A 26,564-nucleotide genomic window follows, 5' to 3' on the forward strand; every position below is an offset into this window, starting at 1 on the left:
GCTCCAGCCTGGCCCAGCTCTGGCTCTCGCAGGAATTTGGAGAGTGAACCAGCAAATGGAAATCATTTTGCATCTCAAATAAATAAACGTCTTTTTTTTTTTTTTAAAGAAAAGAAACCAGAGGCAGGAAAGGTCAGATCAAGGGAGAAATGTTCACACTACCAAGAGGCTTGGGCTATACCTGGCAGGAGGTCCCCAGAGGAAGAGGAAGGAAGGTCTCTTAGAGCAGGAAGAAGCAGTGTTGGGGGGAAGGGTTAGCAAGTCAGTTTGAAGGAGCTGCTGGCTGCATTGTACTGTCACAGACCTGTGGCTGAGGCTAGGCCAGTACAGTACCCAGAACACTTGTCCAGGTGTCAGGAGAGCTGGGTGCCAGCCCTAGCCATGTCACAGGTATAGGAAGGTCACGTCCCATAACCAGTGGAGGGAATGAGGGCATCGGCCCAGCTGGTAACCAAGGGCCCTGCTGGCACCAGCATTTTGGGAATCTCTCCTCTCTGCCACCCCTGCGACCTGCAGGCCAAGGCCTCCTCCACAACACCAGGGGGAGCTCTACACACACACCCCAGGCAGGCACGTCCGCTCAAGCTCATGGACAAACCTGCGTGCCCAGTGCAGGGTGGGACATGATGTTTGGAAGACTTGCGCTGTTCCAGACAGAACTCCGGGCGCCCAACCACCAGGATGTGTCAGAGTAGCCAAGGTTTTTACTTTTTATATTTTTTTAAAGATGTATTCTTTATTTATTTGAAATGCAGTGATAGAGAGAGGCAGAGACAGATCTGCCTTCTACTACATTTGGTTCATTCTCCAAAGGGCTTGCAACAGCCAGGACTGGGCCAGGCTGAAACCAGAAGCCAGGAGGTCCACCCAGCTCTCCCACATGGGTGGCGGGGCTGCATCAGAAGTGGAACAGCTGGGACTTGAACCCGCACTCCTATGAGATGCAGGTGTCACAGGCAGCAGCTTAACCTCTTCAAATGGCCAAGTTCTATGTTGCGTGGAAGATGTCTTCATCATCACTGCTCAGACCCAGCCCCAGGGAGGGGCAGTGTGTCCTGGGCACTTTTGCCAAGGACGCTTCTTGGCAACCCTGGCCTGCCTGCTTTCTGGGGAAGAAAAGACTCAGCAGTCGGATTCCAATCTTTTAATTTGGGGGCCCTTGGAGGGCCAGCTTCCTCTGCCCCCCCCCCCTCCTTCCCTAAGCCCCCTCTCCTGGCCAGGGCTTCATCAAGAGCTAGGCTCCACGGACGTGTCACCAGTGACTTCTCAGGCAGATGCCTCTGTAGGCCTGGGCCAGGAGCTGTGAACCAAAGGAGACGTGGCTGGGCCCCACTAGCCCAGGTCCGGCGGCAGCCAGGAGCCAGTTAGCCCCAGAGTCACTGCGGATCCCCTGTGGAGAAGGAACCAGGGAGGGAAGCCACATCAGGCCGACGTGGCTGGGGCAAGGGAGGGGACATGGGCACTCGGAGCACAGGCACTCACCCTGGGAGGCCCTGGGTGCCATCTCAGTCCGGTAGATCTTGAAAGCATCATAGGCAAAGACAGCAACCAGAATGATGCCAAAAACCTGAGGGACAGCACAACAGAGGCTGCTGGGCCACTAAGTTAGGGGAGAGGGGGTGGGTGGTACGGGGTGAGGTGCGAGGCAGGCCCTGCACAAAGTGTGCAAACGCCAGCCAGAGCCCTGCGGGGCGGCCGAGCCCTGCCAAGCTGGACTCACAAAAGCAGCGATGGCAGCTCCATCCCGGGAGGTCACAGCAGCAAAGGAGACCACCAGGAAGATGATGATGGCACTGATGCAGCGGAGGAAGTCCTGGGGGAGGGGGAGGGACGGGGGCAGGGTCACAGGGACGTCACAAGGCAGGGAGACAGCGGCCTGGCTCTGAGGCATTCTAAATCCCTGTGTGGGGACACAGCCGGGACACGACACGCTACGGAGCGCTTTTGAGAGCGAGAACCCACATGGCCACCTGCGGTATGGAAGCAGGCGGATCCACAAGCCACCAGGATGAGAAGCTGAGACAGACCCATGCAGAGCGGCCAGGGAGCCCGGGTAGGGCAGGGCTGGCTGGGGCTGGGCCCCTGCTGAGAGGACCCAAGGGTGTGCCTCTTCCCCGATGCCGGGACCCCATGGCTGAGAAGTCAGTGTGAGTCCCAGCACAGTTCTGAGCACAAGGAGTGTGGAAAAGGCGGGCAGTGGGGGTGAGGAGAGGAAGGTCCTGGGAAGGCAGGCTCCTCACCAGACAGGGCCAGTTGAGCCGGTCGAAGCGCTGGTAGTACTGGGTGGCGTAGAGGAAGAGGAAGGCGAGCGTGATGAAGAACTCCAGCAGCGCCGCGGCCATGTAGGCAGAGATGGAGGCCGTGAAGCAGATGAAGATGATGAAAACCAGGACCTGCGGGACGGAGCAGGGAGCGCCTGTCAGGAAGGGGACACGGGCACTGGCCAGCCTAGGCCTCACGCTCATCAGGAGCTGCCCCGTCCTCGGAGAGAAGGAAGAGCCTGGAGAGTCCCCCCGCCCCCACCCTGCTCCCCAGGGTCAGGAGCCACCATTCGGGGGTCCCAGCAGTGCATCCAAGCTGCATGACTGGGGGGGGTGGTCTGGCCTATGATGATCCACCAGGACACGTCCCCAGGAGCGGAGAGTGCCATGTGCCCCGCAGCCCAGAAGCCACCCCAGTCCTATAGAGCGTGCTCCCTGCTCCTGGATGCCCAAAACTCCCCTGACAAGGGCCAGTGAAGACAGGTGCCACCCAGTGGGCTCTGGGCGAGCCTTCAGCTCTGGCGGTACGGGTGGCGGCTCTGTGGAGGCCTTGTGGTCTCCCTAAGTAACAAGGGCAGCAGACGCCACATCCACTGCAGCTGGCAGGAAGTCCGTTCTTTCTAACAGATGGACTCCAGGGACAAGGCGAGAAGTGGCTATGTTACAGCCAGGGAAAGGCAGGCTGGCCCGACCCCACTGTCTCCCACTCCCCCGATGTCCCCAGAGGCTGTCCTCAGTCTAACTTCAATCCTTCCTGCTGCAACGGAACCCTGAAGATGAGGGCGGGGCAGCCGGGACAGGGGGTAGGCAGGGAGCCTGGGCAGGGGCTGCTGACGGTTGAGCCTGGGGCACAGGTGGGAGGGGGGATGAGGCACCAGGTGGGGGAGGCAGCTGTTACCAGCTCGGTCTCCAGCAGGATGCCTTTGAGGGAAGAGAGGAAGCTCTTGTCCACGGCGAAGCCCTGGAGCACGGCAGCTGCCCCCTCCTCGGAGGGCCGGTCTCGGCGGTCCCAGGCACCCAGCATCTCTCCGTGGGGCCCACGGGGCACGGCCCCCCACCGCCACCAGCCCAGGAGACCTGGCAGGCTAGGAAAGCAGACCGGAGTGAGAAGGCACTTTGAGAAACCTGCAAGTGAAGAGGCGAGCCTTCACCCCACTGTGCCGGAGCCTCACTGTGGCAGAACCAGCACCCTGGGAGGCACAGAGGAGGGCAGGGGAGGGGAGGGAGGAGGGCGGAGTGGCTAGCCCCTCCCCTCACTCAGAGCCCAACCCAGCCTGGAGAAGGGCAGAAGGAATGGGGGAGAAGGGGAGGTCCCAAAAGAAATGGGAGGAGCCAGGAGATAAGGAGGTGGGGGCAGGACGAGGAGTGCCCCACGACCTAAGCCTGAAGCTGTATGTGTGCTGTATGTGTCTGTTTCCCCTAACCTTAACCCCCTTTCCTATGCCAGTCCCTTCTCCCTTTTCCTTTTAGAGAGGGTGGGACCAGAGCCCGGCTCAGGCTGCACCTCCCAGGACCCAGGCAAAGCCGTAGCCAGGACCAGAGACAAAGGCGGATTGTTGAGGGACAAGGGGGCGCTGTGTGCCTGCTGTGGTGCCTCAATGGGCCTCTGTGTCTCCAGCATGCTGGGAGCGCAGCCTGACCCCCACCCTGGTCCCAAGAGGGGAGGGGTGGGAGTGTGCAGCAGAAACTCCCGGGGGCCAGAGAGTGGGTGGTAGGGGAGCACTGTGGAGGGGGGGGGAGAAGGCACCCAGGTGGGGGGCCACGATGCATGCCAGAGACAAAGTAGATCATTTTTAAATACAGATATTTATTTGGATGAATCTGCCCACGTGCAGTGACCCACGTCCACCGAATGCTTGATGCCCCCATGAACGAGTGAGTGAGCGAGAGAATGAACAAATGAAATGAGGGCCTTCCCCGGGCAAAGGGGTGATTATCAAGAAAGTGCCTGTGCTGGGCCAGCTGGGGGAAGGGCGGACATCTCCAGCAAGGCCCGGACGCCAGCTTCCCGCAGCTGCGCCTTCACAAAGTGCTTCCAAAAGTGCAAAAGGGCGCCAAAGCCCGCCACGCCGAGCCAAGGACCTGCTGGTCCCCGGGGTGCTTTGGAGAGGCCGAGCGCTCAGCGGTCCTGGCCACCGTGGCAGGTGATGGGACACCTAGCTCCACTTCTCCCGCCAAGGGTCGGCCTCAGGCAGACACACGACTAAGCCATCACCCGGGGCCGCACGCACACGCAAGCCAAGGAGACGCGGTAGAGCCGCCGCTCCAGGCAGTATCCCTGGCGGAGCCCGCGCTCGCCGCGGCACGGCCTCCGGTAGAAGACGGTCTGGTTGTGGTAGAGCAGCTCCGAATTGCCCAGGGGGTCCATGTGGGAGCCTGTCTGGAGACTGACGCAGTGCGGGCACAGGCAGCGGGCGTGGTACAGGTCCTGGGGGAGCCGGTTCAGGTCCCGGTCCAACCTGTGCGGGAGGGAGGGGCTGGTTCAGGGAGGGTGGGGTGGGGGAGGAGCGAACGGTGCCGCTGGGGGCCTGGCTGCTCCTCAGTCCTGGGACACCCCCCCCCCTTGCTGTGTGACTTGGAGCAAATCCCCTACACACACACACATGCACACACGCACACACCCCGGAATTCATCTTCCCCACTGGAAACGGGAGTAAGGGGTGAAGAGAGGTTTCCCAGCTGGTCTCTCAGGGAGGTAGGGAAGGCAGCAGGCTCCTGCCTTAGCTCTGCTGCCCTGTGACACATCCGGTGGCCTCTGCCGGAGCTTTCTTGTAATTATTGCATTCTAGACAGTATTGCCATTACTGTAGAAGTAAAAACTGCTCTGACAGGCAAGCAGGAAGAGCATCAACTCCAGACAGGCCCTCCCCCCACCCAGGGGGAGCACCATTCCACTGAAAAGTAGATGCTCCAAAGTGGGGGGCAGAGAGGGGCCCAGGTTGGGGGACTGTGCCCCCTGTGAAACCCGATTCTCTGGGGTGCAGCCAGCACAGTTCCCAGATAAACACCCTGCAAGCAAAGGGTTCCGTGGTCCCATGAGTTTGGACCACAGAATTTCCAGCGCTGAGATGTTACAAATCTCTACGGGGCAGGGGCTGGAGCAGTCTCCCAAACCCACCTGAGATCATCATTCTGAGTGCTCCATGGGACGCACTTTGGGGAAGGCCAGCTGAGTGATTATGTGGGGGTCCACAACCTCGCCATGAGGGGTCTGGACTGCAGCTGAGTCAGCCAAGCTCAGGCCAGAGGTCACCCAGCCAGCCTTCTGGGACAGCCCCCAAGCATCGTGACCTGCCATGTCCACCCTAGGTCTAATCTCCACTAAAGCTGACCCCTTCCCTACCCCAGTAAACGTCTCTACCCGTCCCCAAAGCCCAGGTGAAGTAGAACTGGGCTTATGGTGTGAGGGGCAGTGGGGAACAGAGACACCTGCTGAATTCACAAAACAAGATGTGTTGGGGCTGACGCTGTGGGGTAGTAGGTTAACTATCTGCCTGTGGTGCCGGCATCTCGTATGGGTGCTGGTTCTAGTCCCGGCTGTTCCACTTCTGATTCAGCTCACTGCTGATGGCCTGAGAAGGCAGTGGAGGATGGCCCAAGTGCTTGGGCCCCTGCACCCGCGTGGGAGACCCAGAGAAGAGACCCAGAAGAAGCTCTTGGCTCCTGGCTTCAGGTGGGCAAAGCTCTGGCCTTTGCAGGCATTTGGGGAATGAACCAGCAGTGGAAAACCTCTCTCTGCCTCCCCCTCTCTGTGTCTGTAACTCTACCTCTCGAGTAAAAAAATAAATCTTAAAACACACATACACACCACACACACACATACACACACACACACAAGATGTGCGGGATCCCCAAAGCCCTCCTTTCTAATGTTTTGCTTTGCCATCCCTTTTCCAGTGCTTCCTAACAATATTTACATCCTGGCACAGAGAATTAGAATATTCATGTAGCACACAGAGTGGAAAATAAGATGGCCACAATCATGATCAAAGAGAACCAGCCCAGGGCTCCAGCCACGAAGCTGCCCCCAAGAGCTGAGGTCTTGGCTGCTAGTGCACCTGCCACCTAACATGGCCCAGGCCAGGAGCATTAGGCTGGGCTGCTCTGTGCCCGCATCACGCCATTACTCCCCGATGTTTTAGTTAGAAAAGCAGGGGCCATTGTAGGGGTCAAAAGTGAAGAAGAGGAGACAACCAATATAGGAATAGACTTTTACATCCATTACTTCATTTGATCTTCATATTAGCCTACTGGAATTGAAACAAACTAACCAACCCTGAGCTTTGAAAACTTGAGTTATTGGTCCATACACATCCAGTGAGTCAGAGCTAGGACTCAGCTTCAGGCCTTGTTGAAGCCCCAAACCCTCTGAGACCTGTCTGAGATGGGAAGGGGGAGGTGTGCTGGAATTGGGGGTGGGGTTTCACACACACACACACACACCCGGGCGGGGCACAGGCAGACACTGGGGAGGGGACAGCAGACTCACTCATATCTCCAGGGGGAGATGGCTCTGCTGTTGAGGGGTCCGTCTTCGCTGGCCCTGCAGGATTCTTGGAGGTGGGTGAGCTCCAGCTCCGGGGGAGGCACGGGCACAGGAGTCCACTGCAGCCACTCCTCAGGGGGGCCCTGCCCTTTACTGGGGCAGCAGATAGACCTGTGACTGCAGTCCTTCTGAAGACTCAAACCGAGGGTGTGGGTCCCCACGGCCATTGCCAGGAACGCCACCACCTGTGGGCAAAGGCCAGAGAGAGAACAGCTCTCACTTGCCTGGGCCATTGCTCCCATAGAACTGCCCTGCCCCCAGCAGCTCACCAAGATCCCACTGGCCACCCCAGCCCCACACCTGAGGCAGCTCTGCTCCCGCTGAGCCCGGAGCACTCACCTGGTGCATGCTGGACCTTTCGCCCTCTCCGAAGCTGCTGTGCTGGCTGACAGGGCCCTCGGAGCAGCCTGCCTGCCTCAGGTCAGGAGTCCTGGTTTTATTCTCAGCAAACCTGTTTTGTTTATTCAAATTGATTTCCACTATCTCTTGTAGGGAGGAACTGGAAATTAAAAATACCAAACCATGTCAAGAGCCTCGGGTGGTCACTGACATCATACATAAGAGTGTTAATTGTTAAATTAACAACAGGAGTCACTGTGCACTAACTCCCCATGAAGGACTTCTGTCCTCAATAAGTTGTATTATGAGAGTTAACTGAAAAACTAGTTCTCAAACAGTTGTGTGTGTGTGTGTGCGCAAATTATTGGAATCTTTACTTAGTATAGAGTTGGTCTTTTGTGTACAAAGTTAACTGAAAATGAATCTTTTTTTTTTAAAGATTTATTTAATGTATTTGAAAGACAGAGTTACAGAGAGAGGTAGAGACAGAGAGAGAGAGGTCTTCCATCCGCTGGTTCATTCCCCAGATGGCCACAACGGCCGGAGCTATGCCGATCTGAAGCCAGGAGCCAGGCACTTCTTCCAGGTCTCCCACGTGGATGCAGGGGCCCAAGGACTTGGGCCATCTTTTACTGCTTTCCCAGGCCATAGCAGAGAGCTGGATCAGAAGAGGAGCAGCTCTAGAACCAGTGCCCATATGGGATGCTGGCGCTTCAGGCCAAGGCTTTAACCTGCTGCACCACAGCACTGGCCCTGAAAATGAATCTTATTGTAGAATTGGACTGGCAAGGGGAGAGGGAGGAGGAGGAGGAGGGGTGGGAATGTGGGTGGGAGGGCGGGTATGGTGGGAAGAATAACTATATTCCTAAAGTTGTACTTTTGAAATTTGTATTCCTTAAAAAATAAAAAAAAAATTAAAAATTAAATAAAAAATAAAAATACCAAACCAAAAAAACCTGACCACCTTTCCAAACACTATTGAAGATGCTGGACTCAGAGAAGTTGGGATGACAGCGTTACAAGCCTGGTGGCTGATTGGGTACATTTGCTCTTTCCTCTCCCCACCCAACTCTGCCCTCTGCCCCCTGCCCCCTGGAGGGGGGTGGGAGGCACATGAGGTCACAGCAATCAGGTTCTACTATTTTGTGTCTTTGTGAACTGGTACTATGGAAATTAGGGCCTGTCCTCTGGCATCTTTTATTTCCTTTTTTTTTTTTAAAGATTTTATTTATTTATTTGAGAGGTAGAGTTACAGACAGTAAGAGAGAGAGAGAGAGAGAGAGAGAGAGGTCTTCCATCTGTTGATTCACTCCCCAGATGGCTGCAACGGCCGGAGCTGCGCCGATCCAAAGCCAGGAGCCAAGAGCTTCCTCCAGGTCTCCCACTGGGGCCCAAGCACTTGGGCCATCTTCCACTGCCTTCCCATGCCATAGCAGAGAGCTGGATTGGAAGAGGAGCAGCCGGGACTAGAACCAGTGCCCATATGGATGCCGGTGCCTCAGGCGGAAGATTAACCTACTGCGCCATGGCTCTGCCCCCTCTGGCATCCTTTCAAGAGGTCTCCTTTCCACCGCGAGCGTGGTCTCCTCTGCTCCCTTTTCTCCATATCAGTGAGCACTTCCCTTCCCCTCCAGCACCTTCAACCCCACCCCAGCTTTGAGGTCCGAGACCCCCACCCTGGGTGACTTCTCCCCTCTGTCCCATTGCCAACCCGTCTTCCTCACCACACCTCCCCTCACCTCCTCCTCATGCTACAGCCAGGCAAGCTCTGATCCCAAGAGTCTAGTGGTGGACGGGCCAGGCCTGATGGAAGCAGTGGTGGGTGACTGCTCCCACTGCACACAGAAAAGGGTTGGGGAAGTGCAGGGGTCAAGGTAACACTGAGGACCCACCTGTGCCACCCCACCCACAGGGCGGTGGCCAGCGTCCCCGCAACAGGGACAACTGCAGCCCATGGGCCATGCGGCCTCAGCTGTCAGCCCCAGGATGGCCCAGAGTTGAGCCTATCCTCAAAGACATGGGCCAGCCAGGAAGAGTCTGCTGGGAGGCACTGGACTGGCAGCAGGCCAGAGCCCACTTCCCTCTGAGTCTTTCTCTGTCCTGGCCCCTGGGTGCCCCTCTCCCTCCATCCCCATCCCCGCACACAGATATTCTTTAGGATATGGCTTCCTGATTTGCATATGCTTTCCCTCCGAAAATACTACTCTAGTAACCAAGGACTCAGTCAACAAACAGAGGGAACCAGGAATAACCCAGACAGCAGAGCAAGGGGAATCCTCGATGCTTTGGGGCCAAGCAACCCCAAAGGAGATGAGTGATGAGGTAGCGCAGCTCCAATGAGACCCTGAAGTCCTGGAGTTATGGGATTTGGGGTGAGGGGGAGACCGTACAGGAGACAATGGTGGAGCATTGAGGCCATAGAGTTGGCATAGTGGCTCAGGGGTTCAAGTCCCGGCTGTTCTGCTTCCAATCCAGCTCCCGGCTAATGCTCCTAGGAAGGCAGTGGAAATTGGACCAAATACTTGGGCCATTCAAGCAGGAGACCCAGCTAGAGTTTCAGGCTCCTGACTTCAGCCTGGCCCAGCCCCAGCCATCAATGGGGAGTGAATCAGTGGATGGAAGATCTCTTTCTCTGTCTCTCCCTCTCTGCCAATCTGCCTTTCAAATAAATTCATTAATCTTTCAAAGCAAGCAAGCAAGCAATGAGGCCAGGAGAATCATCACCCAGCTCTCACTGCCCACCTCTGGCCCTGGAACCCCTGAACAGCCGCTCGAGCCGTACACTGCTGGCCTCAGCTCCTGTGTACCTGCAGGAGCCAGGCATCGTGCTGAGCCATGCACCAGTCTCATCTTTACCCTGACAATAAAACCAGACTTGGAGGCCATTATCCCCATCCTACAAATAAGGAAACCAAAACCAGACAAAATGTAGAATCCCACCCAAGTTCCCACAGCTAGAAAGAAGCTGAGCTGGTTTCCCAATATATTCCTGAACAACTCCAAATCTAAGCTCCTGGCGGGGAGGTACCACACTGTGATGACCCCCAGTTGGCTGTGCATGGAAAGGAAGCCCCCACACTGTCTGCTTCTCATTCATCTGGGCTTGGTCTAGACAGGTCTCAGCCACACCTGCCCAAGGTCACAGGGCATTCCTTCCTACTTGGGCATCAGCGCTGCTGGCTGGGATTCATTGCTCCAGCTTCCTGTTTGGCAGCTTTTGGCCTCATGCAAAGCCTCCAGGTGGCTTCTGGGGTTCCTCAGCTACCTCCAACCCCAGAGCAGGCTCTTAAGAGGGCAGTGCTGTTCCAGAAGACTTGAAATCCTAACGATCTCCCCCTAAACCTAGGCCAAGGGAGCAGAACTGGAGTCTGACCTTGGCCAGATCTCCCGATCTCTAGCCCTGTGCAGGAGGGGGTACTCAAAGGAGCCAGAAGTGATCCTAGCTACTTGTTCCCCTTGCTGGAGCTACAGAGTGGACCCAACCTGGGTTGCTCGAGATGTTGCCCTTTGGGGTATCTCCCTACTTCTGCATCTCAAGGCAAAGGAAACCCCTGAAAGCCACAGGGAGGGCCCCTGTGAGCACACAGTCCCCTGACTGCCCTGCCTCGAATGATGACCAGGCTTGACCTGAGAACCTGGGCTCTGAGCCACATGTCCTACCGCCCCCCCATGCCCTATTTGCTCAGCCTCTGCCCTATCTCAGCAGCGGCTTTGTGGGATTCCTTCAGGTTACTCCCTTCCATGAGAAACATTTTCCAGAGGGGTTTCCTCCTGGGGTGGCTAGTTTTGGAATCCCTGAGTCATTCTAGCTTCCCGGGAATCCCTGGGGGTGTGAGAGCTGGGGGTGGCAATGGGGAGAATGCCGGAGGCGGGAGCAAAGGAAAGTCTGCCTAGCACCTGGCATCAAGGGTGCCCTCCCAACACTTCTTTTTCCTGTCTGGGCCTGACCTGGCAGCCGAGCAGGGCTGGGATATTCCGACCCCTGTGCCCCTGGAAAAAGAGGTCAGTACCTCCCAGGGAGGGACAGGGAAGGTATGATGGAACATTTCTCCCTCCCTTAATGTGGACGTGATCTTGGGCTTGCAGGGGGTCAGGCCATGACTGCTCTGTCCCTTCTCAGAAAGATGTAAGAACAGAAAGTTCTTATCTGCTGCTTCCATGTCTCGGTCCAGTCTCTGGGCAGCTCTTGGCCTTGGGCCTTCTTTCTGCTCTTCCCTCCACGTTTGTAGAAGTATGTGTGGACAGGTGGGAGTGGAGAGGGCCTGGATGGCCACAAAGGTGCCAAAGGGCTTAGGTGCTCTGGCCCTCAGCTGCTGGAATGATGCCTGGTCCCCAGGACTCAGCAGGGTCTGTCAAAGCTCATGTGCACTGCCTTTGTCTAAGACAGGAACATGGGATGACATAGAGCTGCTGCAGTGCTTCTGCACCTGCTGCTAACTAGATGCTGCTCTCCGCTCAGAGTGCCCCCTACCTCCCCGTGTCCAATAACTAGACAGAAGCCTCCGGAACATTGCTCCCGAGTTCTGACTGGGAAGTGATGGTGAGACTGGCTGGAAATTATTTTCAGTTTCATCTTTAGCTATAAAAAATGCTTTAGGCTCAAGAGCCTGACTTCAAGGAGAACCCAGTCTGGCCTGAGAGACACATGGAAAATCAGAATTAGCAAGACAAAGAGCCCAACAACCCCTTACCCCCAGCCCCCAAGACTGAGGCCTCCCCGAAGTGGGGCCCTCAGCCTACAGGGCTTTATCCTGTGGTCATGGCTGTCTTTGTTCATTTGTCCACTCACCAAATATTTATTGAGCGCCTGCTATTCACCAGGCACTACTGTTCTAACTGCCAGGAAAGCAGAGGAGGACAAGTCAGAAGAAACCCCTGCCTCATGAAGCTTAGGTTTTAGTTTCCTCATTTATAAGGATTAATTTGTCTATTTATTTGAGAGGCAGAGAGAGAGAGAGAGACAGAGAAAGAGAGAGGTCTTCCATCTGCTGGTTCACTCCCCATATGGCTGCAAAAGCTGGAGCTGGGCTGATCCAAAGCCAGAAGCCAGGAGCCTCTTCCAGGTCTCCCATGTGGGTGCAGGGGCCCAAGCTTTTGGGTCATCCTCCACTGCCTTCCCAGGCCATCAGCAGGGATATTGGATTAGAAGTGGAGCAGCCGAGATTCAAACCAGCACCCATATGGATTGCTGGCGCTGCAGGAGGCTCAACCTACTACACCACACCAGCCCCAAAGCTTAGTTTTAGGAAAAGGCATGATCAACAAGGGATCAAGATCATTTGGGATCATGGGAAGTGCTACTGAAGAAAAAGAAACCGTACTGGGAGACAGGGAGTGGCTGTAGATGCCAGCAAGTGGGGAGAATGGGAGGGCCATTCTACATTGGGAAGCCGGGCCAGGTCTTCCTGAGGATGCAGTGTTTGACTTGATGCTGGAGAGGGTCTGGGGAAAGAGTATCATAAGCAGAGGGGGCAGGACATGCAAAGCCCCCAAGGTGGAACACAGGAAGCAGAGGGTGGACATACAACAGAGGATAAGTGGGAGAGTGGGGTGAGAGAAGATGGAAGAGGCAGGCACGGAGCAGATCAGCCAGGATCTGACAGGCTATGATGCAGCTTTGGGATTTCATCCAAGGTCATTGGGAAGGCACTGACTAGATTCGAATATGATTGACAACATGATGTAAGTTTCTCAAGGGCAGGCATCATGTCCTTGACTTCCTGGGGCCCCCACAGAGTTGGCACCCAATAGCAATACTAACACTTGCTTTGGCCCAACACTGACACACGCATCGTGATCCAGACATTGTTCTCAGGATTCCCTTAACCCTTACAATAGGCCAGACAGGAAACCTGTCCAGAGGCCATGTGGCCGGCCAAGCTCAGGAGCTAGTGCTGAGACCAGGGTTAGAACCCAGGTAGTCAGGGTGCTGTGAGTCCAAAGAGAAGTGAGCTGGAAACATTTAGTGGGCGTTGGAGAAGTCTGGGGTAGCGGACAGAAGGGGGGCCTGGGTCACAGGTTGGAGTGCGAGAGAGAACAGCCAATTGGACAATGCTGGGAAGGGAAAGGGCAGCACAGAAGATGGGAACCTGGGAACCTGGGAACCAATGGAAAGGTCCCTTGGTTTCCACTGCCTGAATACACAAGGGCACAACTTGGGATTCAGCTCCCTGCTCAGCCTGGCTTTCTCCATCCATGCTGGAGCCTAGAGCGCTCCCTGAACCACTCAGAACCCCTTTAAACCTCTGCTTGCAAAGGAGAGGGCACAGGTAGGGGCGTAAGGACACAGGAAAGGCTCGTCCTGACCCCAACAACAGTAACAACAGCAAAATCACTTTGAGCTTTCAAGAAAGCACAAGAGAGGAGCCCAGGAAAGAGGAAAGGCGGCAAGAGCAGTGTGCCAGATGCTCTGAGTGTATTGCCTGTCCCAGAAGAGGCAGTGCACTCAGAGCCAGGGTTCCCTCCTGCATCTGCCGGGCCCGTGAATTCCAGCAGCACAGCCTTGTTTTCCTGCTGCTCTGGGCTCTGCTGTCGCTCACAAACCTTTCCCCAGGCTCTGAGCCGAGGACCAGAGCCCCACTGTCCATGTCCCAAGCCACCCTCTCACCTGGCCCCAACAGCTGCTGTCCTGCTTAGCCTTTTCTGGCCTCATCTATTTGCCTTATGGCAGTCAGATCGTTCATCCTGGGGACAGTGTTTCTTGTCCACCTCCACCTTGGTCCCCCATTTGCCTTGGCCGTCCCCTGGGTGAAGATCACACCAAGGCAGGTCCCCAGCAGCAGGACGTCTGTGTGCTAGGCAGCCAGGCACAAGGAGGAGGGTGGAAAGTCTCCACAGTGGTCCCCATCCACCAGACAGGAACTAGGATGGATCTGGACATGTAAAACCTCCTCTGTGGTCCCAGCAGAGTCTGTGTCTATTGAGGAACGCCAGCCTCACACCAGTCTGCACTCCCTCACTCAGAGCCAAGCCCAGGGCCAAGACCTGCACCACATGCCCCCATTCCGGCTGCAAGGGGGTCTTCAGGGCCTTCCAGGAAGGGAGGGGGGCTTAGTCCCTGAGGTCTCAGACTCACTAAAAGAGTGAGACAGTGGGACATCTGCTGTCATCTGCCAATGAGTTTATGCAGAGTTGTGCTGCCTACTTTATAGCATTCATTTGCTCAATATTAACCATGAGAATCTACTACAGCTTTTCAACCCGGTACCGCATCATGCTTCCCAAACACCAGGAACCTCAAAAGCGGAAGTCCACAAGAGTCCCTCACATCTCTAACAAGCTCTGTTATGTGTCCCCCAAAGGAAGATCCTGGAAGGCGAGGTGCCTGGAGGGAGGCAGGTACACCAAGGCGTTGCAATAGGGCCAGAAGGGTGTGGGAGGCAGAGTCCAGTGCTCCCGCTGAAACCGGGGGAGGGGGGCGCTGCACGCCACCCTCTCCGAAATAAATGCTCCCCTTTTTGCCCACGGTCCCCAAGCTTGCTCCTAGCAGCAGGGAGTGAGCCAGGCCAGGAAGAGGAGCAGGCCCAGACTGGCAGAGGTGGGTAAGAGGCCGCCCCGCCCGCCTGCCCGCTCGCCAGCAGCTCCCAGGCCAGACACTCCGGCTTCAAGTTGCCTCCCCAGAGCCAGAAGCACGACCAGCGCCAGACCCCGCGCCTGTCCCCTGCAAGACCGGCCCGGCTAGCGGCCCTGCCACCCCTGAAGCCGCAGCACCAAGCCGGCCAGAGGCTCTGTGGAGGACCCCGCACGGCGGGAGACGCGCGCTCCCTCCTGCGGGAGAGCCAGCCGTGGGGCTACTGAGAGGGAGGCAGAGAGACGCGCGGGGCGGCGCGGGGAGAGGCGAGCACCCAGGCGGGGCGGACCCCAGCGCCCGAAGTCCAGAGGAAGAAGGCGCCGGCCGGGGCCGAGCCGCTCCGCCCGAGGGTCCTGGGCTGAAACTCGACACCCGCCTCGCGGAGGGCCGTCCCCCTTCCTCCCCCGCCCCTGCGCCTCGCCTCTCCCCTCCCCTCCCTCCCTCCTCTTAATCCCCAGGACCGAGCCCCGCGCCGGAGAGGAGAGGGCTCGAGGGGAGGCAGGAGCTGCGCGGCGGCGGGGCCGCGGGAGCCCGGGAAGGGGCGGGAAAGGGAGCCGCGAGCTGGGGGAGCCTGGGCGCCTTCCCAGCGCGCGCGGTGCCCCCACCCCAGGCAAGCCCTCCGGACCCGGGCCCCTGCGCCTCCTTCGCCTTCCTCGGCGTTGTGGCCTTTCTCTTCGTTCCCAGAGGCACCTGAGCCTCCCCCAAGCTCTGGGGCGCGCCGAGGGGCCCTGCCAAGGGTGCAAGTGAGCGGGGGCGGCGGGGCCGGTGCGGGACTCGAGGGCCGAGCGTGGGAGCCAGCTTGGGGCTCAGCGCCCCAGGGCCGAGGGCTGGAAGGGGGACTGGGTCCCCCTGCCGCCTGGGAGAGGGCGGCGCGTGGGGAAGGCCGCGCGCCTTACAGTGGTGCCTGGGTGACGCCTACGGCAGGGCCCCTGCCCGCCGCGAGGCCCCGGGAACACGCTGCGCCCTCGTGCTTGAGCGCGAAACCGCCTCTCCGCTGGGGGTGCGGGCGCCTGGACAGAAAGCAACCACTCCGGCCACCCTCGCCCCAACAGCCTCGCTGTCCCAGACCTTTGGCGTCAGGCTGGCCCCCTTTCGCCAACTGTGGGCGCATTCGAAGAGAGACTCAGGGCTCGCTTTTCCTCCATCTCAGACCACGGTCTCAGGATCACCGCTCTCCGGCGCATCGTGCGGGCCGGGAGGAAAGGCTGGGCCCCGAAACTCGCTCGGCCGGCCCAACCGCCTCAGCGGCTTCTGCCAGCCCTCGGGGCTGCCCTGAGCGGCCTGGAGCAGCGTTGAGCGCAGCCTCGGCTCCCGCCCCCGCGCCGGCCCTGGGAGGGAGCTTTCGGCCCGTGTGGGCCCAGAGAGCCTGGGCGGCCTAGGTCGGGCAGCTCCGGGGGCCGGGCCAAAGCGGCGGCCCCCGGAGGGCCGCGGGGACAGCACCAAGAGCGCACCCTTGGATGAGGTCCCGCAGTGACGCCCCGGCCCGCCCCGCTCCTCCTCCTGCCTGGCCAGGCTGCCTCCCATTTGGGAAGTTTTTTGGGTTTTCTTTTCTCCTCCTCCAACCTTGTTGGAGGCCACTGCTCCAGCCGCACAGCCAGGGGCGGCCTCCTCGCCTGGAGGCCGCGGACCATGGTGCGAGGCAGCCACCGCTGAAGTCAGCAAAACCCAGTCTAGCCTAACGCAGGCTGCGCGGAGGCCAAGGCCATGGCCATTGCCACGTCGGTGAGTCCACCAGCGAGAGCAGGCTGGGCGCGGAGACCTCCACGCCTGCCCTGCGCTCCTGTCACTTTTATTTCTGCTCTTTCTTTGTCCCTGTGGCTGGCCCCTGTCTTCAGGAAAACTGTGTCCCCCTCCTCTCACTTTTGTTCCCTTCTCCCTCTCCCTCTCACTCCTTAGCCCCTGCTCCTCCCGATGCTCGGTTGGCCCCTCCTCTCCTCCCCCACCCTCCTTTCTCCTTTTTCTTTCTAGAGGCTGCGCCTGCCTGGAGGGGAGGGGGTGCGTGGAGTCAGAGTCCTCTCTGCTCTTTCTGGACAGGAACAGATGGCCACTGGTGGTTGGCAGGGGCTTGTGATTGGGAGGCAAGCAAAGGGTTGGGAGGGGGCCGAAAGGCCGAAGTGGCTGGGGGCATTTCCGGGAGGGGACAGGACCCAGGGAGCCCACCTCCAGAGGAGGAGGAAAGGGAGGAATGGAGTGCAAGAGGGTGACCCAGGCAGGGAGAAGGAGAAAACAGGGGAAGGAGGGGAGGTGATGTCAGCCAGCCTCAGGCCACTTTCCGGGGACTGGGGACAAAGGGAGGAGACAGCTGGCATGATGGGACAGTGGGAGGAGGTCTCCCAAGGCGGCTGTGGCCTGCTGCCACCCCACATGAAGCCAGCTTTCCCGGCTTAAGTCAGCTGGGGCCCCAGGATGGGGTGGAGCAAGGGTGGCCACACCCATCATCAATCAGTCTATCAGCAGCTCTGGTCTGGGCTCCTGCAAGGCCCAGAGGTGTGGCCCCATTGGACAGAATTCAAACCTAGCGCAGGGAGGAGCTCCCCACAGCCACACCTCGGCGCTCTGCCGTCTGAACCTGGGCAACGCTGGCCCCTCGGCAGTCTCCCCTAGGCCCCACTGGGAATTCCCGGGAAGGGAGGCTGCCACCTGCTCTCTGCCGGCCTCTGTGCAGGGAGACTTGTGAGAAAGCACGGAGCCGCCCCCAGTGCCTCCCGTGGCTCCTCCTCAGACCGGGCTCCATTTAGTTCCTCAGTCTGATGGCTCAGGGCTGTGAAGGGGTGGCCCTCTGGGGGCCTCTGACCTGGAGACGCAGGCTCGGGGTCAGCTGGTCAGCTCTGCAGTCCCAGAAGGCAGCGCTTTCTTTCTTTCTTTCTTTCTTTCTTTTAAAGACAGGGACTCTGTTAATCCAACTTACAGAATCCTGATAGCATCTAGTATTTCTTGAGCATTCACGATAGTCTTGTGCTAAGCTTTGTTATGATTTTGGACACATCATCTCATCCAGGCCTGACAGCCTCGTGAGGATAGTGCCGTTCCTCGCCAACAATAGATGCTCGGGTATGGAGATGGATACGGGATCCTACAGAGGACACTGATGCTCAGAAAGGTTACACAACCTGGCCAAAGGCACCCAGCTCAACGGGGGCAGAGCTGGGACTCAACCCCAGGTCTGCCTGCCTCGAGAGCTGTGTTTTTTTTGTTTTTGTTTTTTAACAGGCAGAGTGGATAGTGAGAGAGAGAGACAGAGAGAAAGGTCTTCCTTTTGCCGTTGGTTCACCCTCCAATGGACGCAGCTGCCGGCGCATCATGCTGATCCGAAGCCAGGAGCCAGGTGCTTCTCCTGGTCTCCCATGCGGGTGCAGGGCCCAAGGACTTGGGCCATCCTCCACTGCCTTCCTGGGCCACAGCAGAGAGCTGGCCTGGAAGAGGGGCAACCGGGATAGAATCCGGTGCCCCGACCGGGACTAGAACCCGGTGTGCCGGCGCCACAAGGTGGAGGATTAGCCTGTTAAGCCACGGCGCCAGCCGAGAACTGTGTTTTTAAACCCTTGACTAGAGCCAAAAGCCCTGATTTATAATTAGTTGGAAAAGTGCAGAGCAAACCAGGAATTTGTGTCATCTGGTTAGTACGGCTTCTTGCAGTGGGACAACACCAAGAGACTGCGAGAAGGTGCTTTGGTGAGTTTGGAACCAGGCAGGAGCAGTCAGTTTGATGTTAAAACCCCCAAGTCTTGAAGAGCCTGGGGTTAAACCGTCCACCAGAGGGAGGCAGTGGCCAGGAGGAACAGGCGCCCCTGCCTGGGGCAGCCTGCCGAGATCCCTAGCTTGAGATTTTTTACTGAATGAGTCCATGCAGCTACTGGCCGGCAGTGCCCTCTAGCCCCGCTGTGGAAGCTGCCACTGCCAGGGGTGCTCCCAGCAGGCTCGGCCGTTCAGCAGTCGTAACTGCAGCTGACACTGACTTGACACGCCGAGTCCTTTCAGCTTGAGTCTATCCAAGGACCCCCCGGACAGAGCGCTGGGAAGGGGAACAGCAAAGGGAAGCTGGATCGAAGGCAGGCTTCGCATGCACTTGGCTCACCCTTGCGCCACGCCCTCTCTATACCCTGGTACATCTGGCATTGCGGGGAGGCTCTAGAGTGAGAGACTGAGAGAGTGCTGGTTCTCGTTTAAACAGCCTGGGGTTCGAATCGTGCTGTGCCAGCTGTGCCAGCTGTATGCCATTTCCCAGGGTGGGGTAGTGATGGCTCGTCCCACAGTGCTCATTGTGAGAATGAAATGGGATGAGCTGAGTAATGCCAAGACTTGCATGGTGTCTAAAGAAATCTCTTCCAGGGCTGGTGCTGTGGCTTAACAGGCTAATCCTCCTCCTTGCGGCGCCGGCACACCGGGTTCTAGTCCCGGTCAGGGCGCCGGATTCTATCCCGGTTGCCCCTCGTCCAGGCCAGCTCTCTGCTATGGCCCGGGAAGGCAGTGGAGGGTGGCCCAAGTCCTTGGGCCCTGCACCCGCATGGGAGACCAGGAGAAGCACCTGGCTCCTGGCTTCGGATCAGCGTGATGCACCGGCCGCAGCGGCCATTGGAGGGTGAACCAACGGCAAAAAGGAAGACCTTTCTCTCTGTCTCTCTCTCTCACTCTGCCTGTCAAAAAAAGAAATCTTTTCCACTTTGCATCTGTGACTTATTCCCCAGGCTGGAGTCCTCAGTGGAGAAGGCTCAGCTGCTCCGGCCAGACGAAGCAGGCTCATGAGCAGTGCCATGCTCAGTCTGCCAGTCCCTGCACACATGCTCATATACTCACACAAGCACACACTTCTCTCCATGGCAACCTCCGCCTCTTCTGGTAGAGCCCTATTCGCGGAGACTGACAACAAAACACTCGCTTCGCTTTCTGTTTTCTTTCTTATTATGCCTCAGCACTCTGTCTGCGCCGGGCTTCCCAGTCTCCAAGGGGTCTCTGCAGCTGCTTCAGGGACACTTTTGTTTGGGAGGCATGATGGCTGGGGGCCTCGGGGGAGGCAGAGGAGACTCAGGGCACGGAGGGGGCTTGGCAGGACCTGGTCATGTGCTTTGGAAGAAAGTCACTCAGCAGAAGTGTCCGGGGTGGGTCTCTGTGGCAGCAGCCAGGAAGACAGCAGTAGGAGCAGAGATTGATGGTGAAAAAGTCAATCGATGAACAATGTGACACGTTATGAAGGAAACGAGGGGTGGAGGCAGACACAGCTGGAATAGGGACATGAGTGGAGAAGGAGACATCCCAAACAGAACAGGAGGATGACAAAAAGCCGGCCAGATCAACAGCCAATGGAAGAACATTCCGGGTACAGGAAACATCAAGTGCAAAGGCCCTGAGGCAGGAAAAAACTTTGTGTAGTTCAAGGAATAGAAAGCAAGAGGAAGGACGCAGGTGATGAACTGGAGACAGGGCGGGCCCAGGCAGGAGTTCATATTTTTAGCTGGAGGGGAATGGGGAGTTCGAAATTTGCAGGGTCTTGAGCAGGGGGTGACAAAAGCCGCTGTGTGTGTGAAGTCCCCTCTCCTCATTCCACCCTCATCCCCCAGGTCCAGCTGGCCAGGGCATTATACGACAACACGGCTGAGTCCCCCCAGGAGCTGTCCTTCCGCCGAGGGGACGTCCTGCGAGTGCTGCAGAGGGAGGGCGCCGGCGGGCTGGACGGCTGGTGCCTCTGCTCCCTGCACGGCCAGCAGGGCATCGTGCCTGCCAACAGAGTGAAGCTCCTTCCTGCCGGGCCGGCACCCAAGCCCAGCCTCCCCGCAGCACCCCAAGCCCCACAGCCCAGCAAAGAGGACCAGGAGGTGAGAGTGGGGAGCCATCCCAGCCCCAGCCAGGACACCCCTATTCTCTCCCCAGCTCTGTGCTGCCTGGAGCCTGTCCCCACCCTCTCTGAGCCACTGCTGTCGGAGTTCCCTCATCCCCAACTCTTCCTCTCCCACCCACTTTTCCTCATCCCCAGGTGTACGTGGTGCCACCCCCAGCCCGACCCTGTCCTGCCTCAGGGCCTCCGGCTGCACCTTGCCCACCCTCCCCTGACTCCATCTACAAGGTCCCCAGAGGCAGCGCAACCCAGCTGGTGGCCCCGGGAGACACCCTGGAGGTGAGAGCAGGGTTGGGGGGGTGTCCCTGCATGTGTATTGGGATGGGGTGTGTCCTGGGGGAAGCGGTCCCTCCCTAAGCTGGAGAGTGACTCCCGGCTTCCTCCCTGCAGGTCTATGATGTGCCCCCCACTGCCCTCCGTGTGCCTTCCAGCGGCCCCTACGACTCGCCGGCCTCCTTCTCCCGCCTTCTGGCCCGGGGTGCCTCCCAGCCCACTGGAGAGGAGGAAGCCCCCTATGATGTGCCGCTGGCCCCAAAGTCACCGACAGAGCCGGAGCCCGACCTAGAGTGGGAGGGGGGCCGAGAACCCGGGCCCCCCCTCTACACTGCGCCCTCCAACCTGAAGCGGGCCTCAGCGCTCCTCAACCTGTATGAAGCACCCGAGGAACTGCTGGCAGACGGGGAGGGCGGAGGCACCGATGAGGGCATTTATGATGTGCCCCTGCTGGGGCCCGAGCCACCGCCTTCTCCAGAGCCCCCAGGAGCCTCGGCCTCCAAAGACCTGGACACCTTGTCCCAGTTTCTGCCCAGAAGCCCCCCACCCCAACACAGGCCTCGGCTGCCCTCCGCCGAGAGCCTGTCCCGCCGCCCTCTGCCCGCCCTGCCTGTCCCAGAGGCCCCCAGCCCCTCTCCGGCTCCCTCTCCTGCCCCAGGCCGCAAGGGCAGCATCCAGGACCGGCCCCTGCCTCCACCCCCACCCCGCCTGCCTGGCTATGGGGGCCCCAAGATGGAGGGGGACCCAGAGGGTGGGGATGTGGAGGACGACCCCACAGGACCCCACAACGAGTATGAGGGCATCCCGATGGCCGAGGAGTATGACTACGTCCACCTGAAGGTGAGCTCTTAGGCAGCCCCGTGAGAGCCCCAGGTGACCTGTGCAGAGAGAAGCGGGCCGGCCACGGAGGCAGAGCCTCCCTGCTTCCCTGTCCCCCAGCCCTGGGACCCTGCTGCTTGGCCTGGTGCCCCACTCCTTCCCTAAACCTAGCCCGGGGCCACCAGGGCTCGCAAACCTGGAGTCCAGGGAGGAAGCACTGGCAGGAAGGCCAAGGCCTGGAGAGGGGCGGAGAGGCCACGCAGGCCACCCTGCACCCACTTCTGCACTGAGGCCGGCTCTCCTCTGCAGGGCATGGATAAAGCTCAGGGATCCAGGCCCCAAGATAAGGCCTTCCCGGGGGAGCCTGAACTGCTGGAGAGGGGGCTGCCGGAGCAGCAGGTAACCGCGGGGGGGGGGGGGGCGGGGGGAGACGGGGAAGGAGAAGCAGGCGCTTGGGAGGAGCGTCAGCAGCTGAGCCGTCAGGGGAGTTGATTAGGCTGGAGGCGAGCGTTCGTGTGAAGCGGGGAGTGGAGAGGAGTTAGAATTCGACAGCAAAGAGCTGGAACTTGGAAAAGGATATCAGGAATTCAGAAAGCGGGGAAAGAATGCGCTGGAGAGGAGTCAGGAGACCAGGCAGCCAGGGGAGCTGAAAGACTTTCTGGGCTGCGGGTCAGAGCCGGGCTCGTGTCAACTGTGGATTCTTGGGTTCCTAAGAGACCTGGCTCCTAATCCTGGCTCCACACTGAGAAGCCTGCGGCTCTGGAGCTGTCAGTTAATGTTGCTGGGCCTCGGGAAAGCGAGGTGCATTCCTCGACCCTGTGACCAGTGGTGGGAACACAACAGCCGCCATTGACCGGGTATTTGCCGATGGTGCGCACCAGCACGGATCGATAGCGATTCCTCCTGTGGCGTCTGCTGGGTGCAGTGGCAAGCACTGAACTCTTGCTGCGTATTATCTCATTGCAGTGGGGCTGTGAATAGAAAACGCACACCAGATTTCGCAGCTTCCCTATGGAGAAAACCCCCTAATTTTCATTTTGGTTGCATGTTGAAATGAGAGCATTTTCTGGCCGGTGCCGTGGCTCACTAGGCTAATCCTCCGCCTGCGGCGCCGGCACCCCGGGTTCTAGTCCCGGTCGGGGCACCGGTTCTGTCCCGGTTGCTCCTCTTCCAGGCCAGCTCTCTGCTGTGGCCGGGGAGTGCAGTGGAGGATGGCCCAAGTGCTTGGGCCCTGCACCTGCATGGGAGACCAGGAGAAGCACCTGGCTCCTGGCTTCGGATCGGCGCAACGTGCCGGCCGTAGTGGCCATTTGGGGGGGAACCAACAGAAGGAAGACCTTTCTTTCTGTCTCTCTCTCTCTCTCACTGTTTATAACTCTACCTGTAAGATTAAAAAAAAAAAAAAAAAAGGAGAGCATTTTCTTACACTTGGAGTTGGATAAAACCTGCTCGTTTCTTTTCAGTTTTCTTATTTATTTATTTTTAATTTTTTGACATGCAGAGTGGACAGTGAGAGAGAGAGACAGAGAGAAAGGTCTTCCTTTGCCGTTGGTTCACCCTCCAATGGCCGCCACGGCCGGCACACAACGCTGATCCAATGGTAGGAGCCAGGTGCTTCTTCTGGTCTCCCATGTGGGTGCAGGGCCCAAGCACTTGGGCCATCCTCCACTGCATTCCCTGGCCACAGCAGAGAGCTGGCCTGGAAGAGGGGCAACCGGGATAGAATCCGGCTCCCCGACCTGGACTAGAACCTGGTGTGTCGGCGCCACAAGGCGGAGGATTAGCCTAGTGAGCTGCGGCGCCGGCCCTTTTCAGTTTTCTTAAAGGGGCTGCAAGAAAGTTTGCAGTGTCCCCTGCGGTTCACGTTATATTGGGCAGGACTCGACTCCCAGGAGAGAAGGAAACAAGCTCAGAGGCTTTGTCTGAAGTTAAGGCTGAGGTTCTTTGAACACGGCTCTCTCTGACATCAAGCCTGGATTCTAAGAATCTAAGCTTTCTGATGGGCTGAGCTACGAGCTAAAGGGTTACCCTTTGGAAGACAGGAAGGAAGGAAGGGAAGAGGGAAGGAGAAAGGAAATAAGAGAGGGAGCAGCGGAGAGAACAGGCCACTGACCACGCCTCTTGCCCCGCAGGAGGCCCTGTGCCCAGGGGAGCCGCTGGCTCTGTCCACTGCAGATCTCCAGCTGCTGCAGTTCTACGCAGGCCAGTGCCAGAGCCACTTCTCCGCGCTGCAGACGGCGGTGGCGGCCCTGATGCGCAGCACCCAGGCCAACCAGCCGCCGCGCCTCTTTGTGCCTCACAGCAAGCGGGTGCTGGTGGCCGCCCACCGCCTGGTGTTTGTAGGGGACACCCTGGGCCGCCTGGCAGCCTCTGCGCCTCTGCGAGGACAGGTTGGGGCTGCAGGTACAGCGCTGGGCCAGGCCTTGCGGGCCACCGTCCTGGCCGTCAAGGGGGCTGCCCTGGGCTACCCCTCTGGCCCTGCCATCCAAGAGATGGCGCAGTGCGTGGCAGAACTGGCAGGGCAGGCCCTGCGATTCACCACTCTGCTCACCAGCCTGGCCCCCTGAGGGGCCCTTGGCACCTCCCGGCCTGCAGAGCTCCTCCAGGTCCTGGGGGCAGGGGGGGGGTCTCTGTGCTAGGGGCCAGGAGAGTGGAGGTATCTTTCCTGCCCCTTCTCGCCATCTCAGCCTCTCAAAGGCGTCTGTTGCTCCCCTCACCTGCAGTTTTTTGTACGAGCCATTTTGTATAAATTATTTATATTTAATATGATCCCCTGCTTCGTCAGGGGCAGGCACCAGGCCCTCTGGGCAGGGAGGAGCTGGCCTCTTGAGCCCTCAGCCTGGGGTGGAGGTTGCTGTCCAGCATCGGTGCCTCGGTTAGGGAGCGAGGGCCGGCCGTGGAGTCCCCAGAATGAAAGTCTGGGAAAGAGCCCAGCACCCCTCCCTGCTGAAGGCAGGAGGACTGGGCCTCTGGCGCGGATGCTCTTCAATAAACTCTGCTGTCTGACTCCCTGACTCTGCTTCTTGGGAGCCTGGGAGGTGAGCCCGGCAGCCCTCAGCCATGCCTGTGGGACACACAAACTTGGGGGACTTTGGCTTGCTTCTTCAGCAACTTTTCATTCCCATGATGCACCAGGCCTGGTTCTGCAGGTGTGTGGTGAGTGGGCCGTGCTGGTGAGGATGGCCTAGATAACAAGAAATCCGTTAAAAGAAGCACATGAAAACTCAACCGACCCCAGATTGGAGCGGCACTGGTGACTGGGAGCAATGGGATGAAGTGAAGAGACCACCTCGGGGAGGACGGAGGCCAGCGAAGGAGACTTCACACTGGATGCTGATCCAGGGGGGACACAGCCCAGAGCGACCGAGGACTAGGGTCCCAGGAAGCAGACACTGCTGGCTGACATGGGGGCCTTCCCCCAGGACTTCTTGTTTTAGGTGCAGATGGGGACAGGCTGGACACACAAGACCCTCCAAAAATGCTGCCCTGCAGCGGTCACCTCCACCAACAGCCTCTTGGCTCCACACCGTAGGCAACCCGGCTGCCTCCTCACTGGCCCAGGAGAATCTAGCCCCTTAGTGGCCACTTCCTGCTGGTCGTCTCAGACAAACCATCTTTCAGAGGGGCTAAGGAGGAGACAGGTACAAGGTGTCAGCCGTCCATGGGCCTCAGGACTTGGGTGACGTTGGTGAATCTATGGCTTAGCTGGGCGGGGGGAGGAGGGCCACTCTGAGAGGGACAAGGTCCAAGCCATGGACCCACTCTTTGTCTTCCCTAGATAAGCAGATTAGGGGCACCCCAGTTTCAATCCCACTCTTAGTCTCTGGGCAGCCTGATGCATCTCCTTTCTCATTTCCCTGGCAAAGGGAAGCCCATTTGCCATACCCTGGGGCCAACAGAATTCATGGCTATGTGTTGAAGGCCATCCATCATCTTCCAATTTCACGCGCTTAGCTTGGAGTCGGGTCTCAGTTCACATCTCAGGTCTGCTGTGTACTTCTGTATCTGGACGATTGTGCCGGTCCATCCATGTCCTGGCCTCAGCTTTAATACTAATGGTTTTCAGGGGCTGGCATGGCACAGCCCAGTTGAGTCCTAGCTGTTCTGTTTCTGGTGTAGCTTCCCGCTAATGCACCTGGGAAAGCAGAAGAAGGTGGCCTGAATACTTGGACCCTTGCCACCCACATGGGTGACCCAGCCCTAGTTTTTGCAGCTCTTTGGGGAGTGAACCAGTGAAGAAATCTCTGTTGATCTGCCTTTCCATAAAATCTTTTTATTTATTTAAGAGGTAGAGTAACAGAGAAAGCTGGTTCACTCCCTAAATACAGCAACAGCTGCAGCTGGGCCAACCCAAAGCCAGGAACCAAGAGCTTCTGGGTCTCCCATGTGGGTGCAGGGGCCCAAGCATTTGGACTGTCTCCCACTGCTTTCCCAGTCCATTAGCAGAGAGCTGAATCGGAAGAGGAGCAGCTAAGACATGAACTGGCGCCACAGGCGGAGGCTTAACCTACTACACAACAGTGCCGCGCCCAATAAAATATTTTTTAATATGGTTTTACACGGGTGGTACAAAGACTTAACAAAGTACTGCATATAAGCCACCTGGTACCAAGTGAAAGTCAGGGGTTATCTTCCAGGACAGGTAGAATGATGCAGAAAAACGAATTCCCAGGGAACGTTACCGAAATAAATCTCACAGAGATGCTGCAATGCATTCAGGGAGAGGAAATGCTGGGAGGCAGTTTGATGCATTAGGAGAAGAAAAAAAGTTTCTCCTAGTTGGGAAACTTCTCAACAGAGGAGACAAATTGATGCTGTGGGTCAGTGTAGAGGAGTTGGGTAGACTTCCCGGCTTAGATTGACACGACACCTGTTTCTAGCCCTCACCTGGCATGGGAGCAGAATGTACCCCAGGTATCAAGTCCC

At 58.2% G+C, this 26,564-nt stretch overlaps 3 protein-coding genes across 3 annotated transcripts; 1 reads left to right on the forward strand and 2 right to left on the reverse strand.

Annotated features, from left to right (window-relative positions):
* Positions 1-1,376: 1,376 nt before the first annotated feature.
* CMTM5 (CKLF like MARVEL transmembrane domain containing 5) lies at positions 1,377-3,285 on the reverse strand. The gene is made up of 5 exons (XM_062206587.1): positions 3,160-3,285; positions 2,241-2,393; positions 1,721-1,813; positions 1,483-1,567; positions 1,377-1,390 (listed from the first exon to the last, which is right to left on the reverse strand). The coding sequence occupies exons 1-5, from the start codon at positions 3,283-3,285 to the stop codon at positions 1,377-1,379; spliced, it is 471 nt and encodes a 156-aa protein (XP_062062571.1).
* Positions 3,286-4,464: 1,179 nt separating this feature from the next.
* Positions 4,465-15,860, reverse strand: IL25 (interleukin 25). The gene is made up of 4 exons (XM_062204644.1): positions 15,785-15,860; positions 7,147-7,306; positions 6,751-6,992; positions 4,465-4,720 (listed from the first exon to the last, which is right to left on the reverse strand). Exons 2-4 carry the CDS (start codon positions 7,153-7,155, stop codon positions 4,465-4,467), a joined length of 507 nt encoding a protein of 168 aa, XP_062060628.1. The 5' UTR covers positions 7,156-7,306; positions 15,785-15,860.
* A 328-nt stretch (positions 15,861-16,188) lies between these two features.
* On the forward strand, positions 16,189-24,633 carry EFS (embryonal Fyn-associated substrate). Its single transcript, XM_062204645.1, has 6 exons — positions 16,189-16,438; positions 20,272-20,526; positions 20,685-20,825; positions 20,937-21,659; positions 21,948-22,037; positions 23,771-24,633. The coding sequence occupies exons 1-6, from the start codon at positions 16,421-16,423 to the stop codon at positions 24,203-24,205; spliced, it is 1,662 nt and encodes a 553-aa protein (XP_062060629.1). The 5' UTR covers positions 16,189-16,420; the 3' UTR covers positions 24,206-24,633.
* The last annotated feature ends 1,931 nt before the right edge of the window (positions 24,634-26,564 follow it).

Source organism: Lepus europaeus, chromosome 11, assembly GCF_033115175.1.
Source record: "Lepus europaeus isolate LE1 chromosome 11, mLepTim1.pri, whole genome shotgun sequence".
In the NCBI taxonomy this organism is placed as follows: Eukaryota; Metazoa; Chordata; class Mammalia; order Lagomorpha; family Leporidae; genus Lepus; species Lepus europaeus.

Bases quoted from the DNA above. Each gene is read 5' to 3' on its own strand.
- CMTM5 (XM_062206587.1), bottom strand. From the start codon at position 3,285: ATGCTGGGTGCCTGGGACCGCCGAGACCGGCCCTCCGAGGAGGGGGCA. The intron at 1,814-2,240 runs GTGAGGAGCCTG...CCCCTCCCCCAG, and splicing joins GGCTCAACTGGCCCTGTCTG to GACTTCCTCCGCTGCATCAG. The intron at 1,568-1,720 runs GTGAGTCCAGCT...GCTGTCCCTCAG, and splicing joins GAGCTGCCATCGCTGCTTTT to GTTTTTGGCATCATTCTGGT.
- IL25 (XM_062204644.1), bottom strand. The intron at 4,721-6,750 runs GTGAGTCTGCTG...CCTCCCGCACAG, and splicing joins ATCTCCCCCTGGAGATATGA to GTTGGACCGGGACCTGAACC.
- EFS (XM_062204645.1), top strand. The intron at 20,826-20,936 runs GTGAGAGCAGGG...TCCTCCCTGCAG, and splicing joins CCCCGGGAGACACCCTGGAG to GTCTATGATGTGCCCCCCAC. The intron at 21,660-21,947 runs GTGAGCTCTTAG...TCTCCTCTGCAG, and splicing joins ATGACTACGTCCACCTGAAG to GGCATGGATAAAGCTCAGGG.